This window comes from Carlito syrichta, unplaced genomic scaffold, assembly GCF_000164805.1.
Source record: "Carlito syrichta isolate Samal-C Ts95f unplaced genomic scaffold, Tarsius_syrichta-2.0.1 Scaffold302900, whole genome shotgun sequence".
In the NCBI taxonomy this organism is placed as follows: domain Eukaryota; kingdom Metazoa; phylum Chordata; class Mammalia; order Primates; family Tarsiidae; genus Carlito; species Carlito syrichta.
The window spans coordinates 331,618-335,196 of NW_007246996.1; the positions used below are offsets into that span (position 1 = coordinate 331,618).

At 44.5% G+C, this 3,579-nt stretch overlaps 1 protein-coding gene across 3 annotated transcripts in view; it reads right to left on the reverse strand.

The window, feature by feature from the left end:
• Window positions 1–254: 254 nt before the first annotated feature.
• The window catches only part of SPRY2 (sprouty RTK signaling antagonist 2), a 5,021-nt gene continuing 1,696 nt past the window's right edge, over window positions 255–3,579 (reverse strand). Inside the window, exons 1-2 of one of the 3 annotated variants that reach the window (XM_021711902.1) lie at window positions 3,172–3,563; window positions 255–2,035 (exon numbers count right to left, since the gene is read on the reverse strand). In XM_021711902.1, coding sequence (XP_021567577.1) covers window positions 1,037–1,984 — 948 coding nt within the window. In that variant the 5' untranslated portion in view covers window positions 1,985–2,035; window positions 3,172–3,563 and the 3' untranslated portion in view covers window positions 255–1,036. Of the gene's footprint in view, window positions 2,036–3,071; window positions 3,564–3,579 lie in introns of those variants that run through there. The other 2 variants (XM_008057229.1, XM_008057228.1) reach the window with 2 other exon arrangements.

Here is a 3,579-nt window from a genome sequence, read left to right on the forward strand (position 1 = left end):
ACAGGAACAATGACATAGCCCAAATAAGCTCTCATATGATAAACACAGATAGGTGATTCAAATGTTATGTCTCTTGATTGCTAGAATTACCTCTGAAAATTATCAAGTTCCGCATACTCTAAAGAGGCAATCATAAGATAAAAATAATCTTATAGATAAGTGATTAACTATTTCATTTAAATGTTAGCCTTAACATAAAATATGATTTCTTGCACTTGAAAGAAACAAAGGTAAAAGAAGACAAAACAGCTCAGTTTAATTTCAAACGTTAATATATTTTCTATTTTATATTGAACATATGCATCTGTAACCCCCTCACTTGCAGCAACTATCACATCCTCATAAAAGGGGCAAAATTTGTAAGATGCCTCTTAAAATAAATATTCTTTTTTTATAAAATAATAAAACTTCAAATAAATATTCTTTACACTAAACAATATGTTGAAAAAATTAGAAAATAAAGGTTGAATTTTACTGTAACTGTACAATATACATGAAGTCCAAAGGGAAATCAGAGTCTTACGATAAAGGCTTTCTGTAAGGCAAAATACAATCTAAAAACATACTGATTGATTCACATTCTTCCGAATGTACAACATATTAGTATAATATTTTGTGACTGTGCCATGTAGTACGGCACAACTTGTTTTTCACAGTTGCAAATATTATTGTATATACAAAAATATAGCACATTATCTCTGGAGAAAACAATGGAAAAAAGTCATCTGCTAATTTACAAATTTTGCAAGTTCTATTCACAAACAAAAACTTTGCCTAGGAGTGTCTGTTGCTTTAGCTTATGCAATACGTGGGTCACCAAGTTCTGTATCTCATACTTTGAGCTCCATTAGCTGAGTTCTAACAAGCATACCAGTTAAAATGGCACATGGACAAAAAGCATTTCACTGCAAACAGCAAAGACTATCCCAACCCTCTATTAACAGTGCCAAGATTATAACTGTTTAGTTGGTTGCATATGTGTGTTAAAAAAAAAAGAAAAAAACTCTTATTACTGTAATATTCCTGATTAATGATGCTATGTTGGTTTCTCAAAGTTCCTGGGGGGGACAGTGGGAACTTTGCAGCAAACTGTGTTTGAGTTTTTACAACGGCATCCAGGTCTGTTAACCCGGTCGTAACACCCCTGGCACAATTTAAGGCAACCCTTGGCTGGAAGGTAACACCATAAACAAGGCAAAAAGAGGGACATGACACCCATGGCCGACCATCGTGTACAACAGTGAGACTGGCTGCAAGAACATGGGTTGTCAGCACAGTTGTCCTCATCATCATTAGAACAGTGATAGAAGAGACCTTTCACACAGCACACACAAGTCCCATAGTCAATCACGTTCTGGGCTGAGCAAAGGCATTGCTTGTCGCAGATCCAGTCTGATGGCAGAGGTCTTGGGTAGGTGCACTCTTTACATTTGCACTTGCCACAGTCCTCACACCTGTAGGCGTGCAGGCCCAAATCTTCCTTGCTCAGTGGCTTAAGCTCACCTGGCTTGAGCTCAGATTTGGGTTGCACCCGGATGATCCCATCAGCAACCGGCCCCGAGGAGAAGGATGATCCCAATAGCCTCTGTTCAGAGGAGCTGCTGCTGGTACTTGTCCTCGTACTGCTCCGCGACCCTGAGCTCACTGTGCTGATGGACCTGGACAGAGGGGCTCGCGCAGATGAATGGACCTGTGAGTGCTGAAGCCTGGGAGGTTGGCGGTGTTCGGGCAGACCGTGGAGTCTCTCGTGTTTGTGCTGAGTGGGAGGGCGAGGAGCAGGCTTGAGCCCAGGTCTTGGGACCACAGTAGGCCCCTCTGTGTACTCATTGGTGTTTCGGATAGCTCTGATTTGATCCAGAGACAACACGTGTATCTGCTGTGTGAGGGTGTCTCTGGGGTCAGGCTCCCCACGCTGCCTGCCAGCATCACGGGGCGCCTGCAGCAAGGGCTGCGACCCGTTGCCACTCTGAGCTCTGGCCTCCATCAGGTCTTAGAAGTGTGGTCACTCCAGCAGGCTTAGAACACATCTGAACTCCTGTGGAAACCAAGAAGAAAAAGAAAGGTTGACACTCTAAGATACTTCCCACTCTCCACCCACCTGAATTGACTCTTTACTGCCCATCTCCCCCATAGAAACCGGGTTTGAAATGGAGAGGTGGTAGAGAGGTATCAGAATAGCCATATGATCAACGTATCAAAAAGTAAAAATTATGGCCGAGTACTGACAAATCTGCAATCCCGTGATGTAGAGCAACACAAAGCTGATCTTTGTTTGAATCACATAAGAAACAATTCCTTATTCAAATAAACACGATTTGCAAGGTTCAGGTTCATGTGAAAAATGCAAGAAAGTAAAATTGGAATGTAACATTGCTACAAATGCTTTCAAAAATTGAAAACCCAAAATTTGAAATAGGTTTAAATTTGCATGGTCATTTTTGCCTTAAGCATCAATAAATGAAGCCTAGAACATTCTTTCTCGGTTTTTACTGTTTGCTTTTACATCAAACACTGGAATCGAGACATCCAGTATTCTGTAACTTTCAAAGCCTATAGAATGAATATGGCATGGAAAAAAGCGAATTCTCCCCCAAAGAACTGGCATAAGTTTTATATCATGCCATTTTTAATTCACGATATAGTCGCACAGCTATAGAATTAAAAGCAAATAAAATACTATTAGGTGCCAGAAAAACATTAAAGCAAACTTACTCAAGTAACGAGACGACAGACACTTATTTTCAACTTCTCAACAACTTGAGAACCAAATATTTTACAACCTGATAGCCTAGAAGAACATCTTTGATTCTGCAGCTAAAAGGTTGCCCTCCCAGTTTTAAAAATAAAATGTGTCAAAATCGTCAACTTATTTTCTCGTTTCCAAAGGCCAAGAAACATAAACCAACTGGTAATAATAGAAAAAGTGTTTTAAAAATTCAAGCGTCACATTTCAAGCCTAGCATTCTGTCAAGCAGTTCCTTACACTGCAATTAACTCCCCCTTAAGTGCCAACGATCACCCCCTTTCCCAAGCCTAAATGGAAAGAAAAAGCCAAACAGGCAAAAGTGGACCTCTATTCAATCTCGCTCTTTAGAAAAGCCAGCGGACGAGGCAGGTGACAAACGCCTCCCAACTCGGAACGAGGTAGAGCTGGAAACCGGATCTCCTCACCTCCAAGAGAATGGCAGACAAGACAACGCTGCCCTTCGCTTTCACGCCGTTTATCGCCCGCCTCTCTCCCTCTGCGCCCCCACACCGTCCCCAGCAGGTGGGACACAGCCGGAGCCCCGGGGGACTTTTCTCCAGGCGGACTGACGCTGTCGAGGGGCCGGGCTGGCCCCCCTGCTTACGATCCCGAGACGCACCGGCGGGCGGGGGCCGCGGGCGCCTCGGAAGGGGACGTGTCACGAAACGCAGGAGCACACCTCCCCCGCCTCCCTCTCCCCAGACTGGCGAGGACGGCCTTCCCGCCCCGAGAAGGAGCCCCTCCGCCCCCGGGCCGAGGTCGCGCAGCCCCCCGCACGGCGCCTCTGCAGACGCCCGCGCACGTCGGGCGCGGGTCTCCCTGCCGCCGGGGAG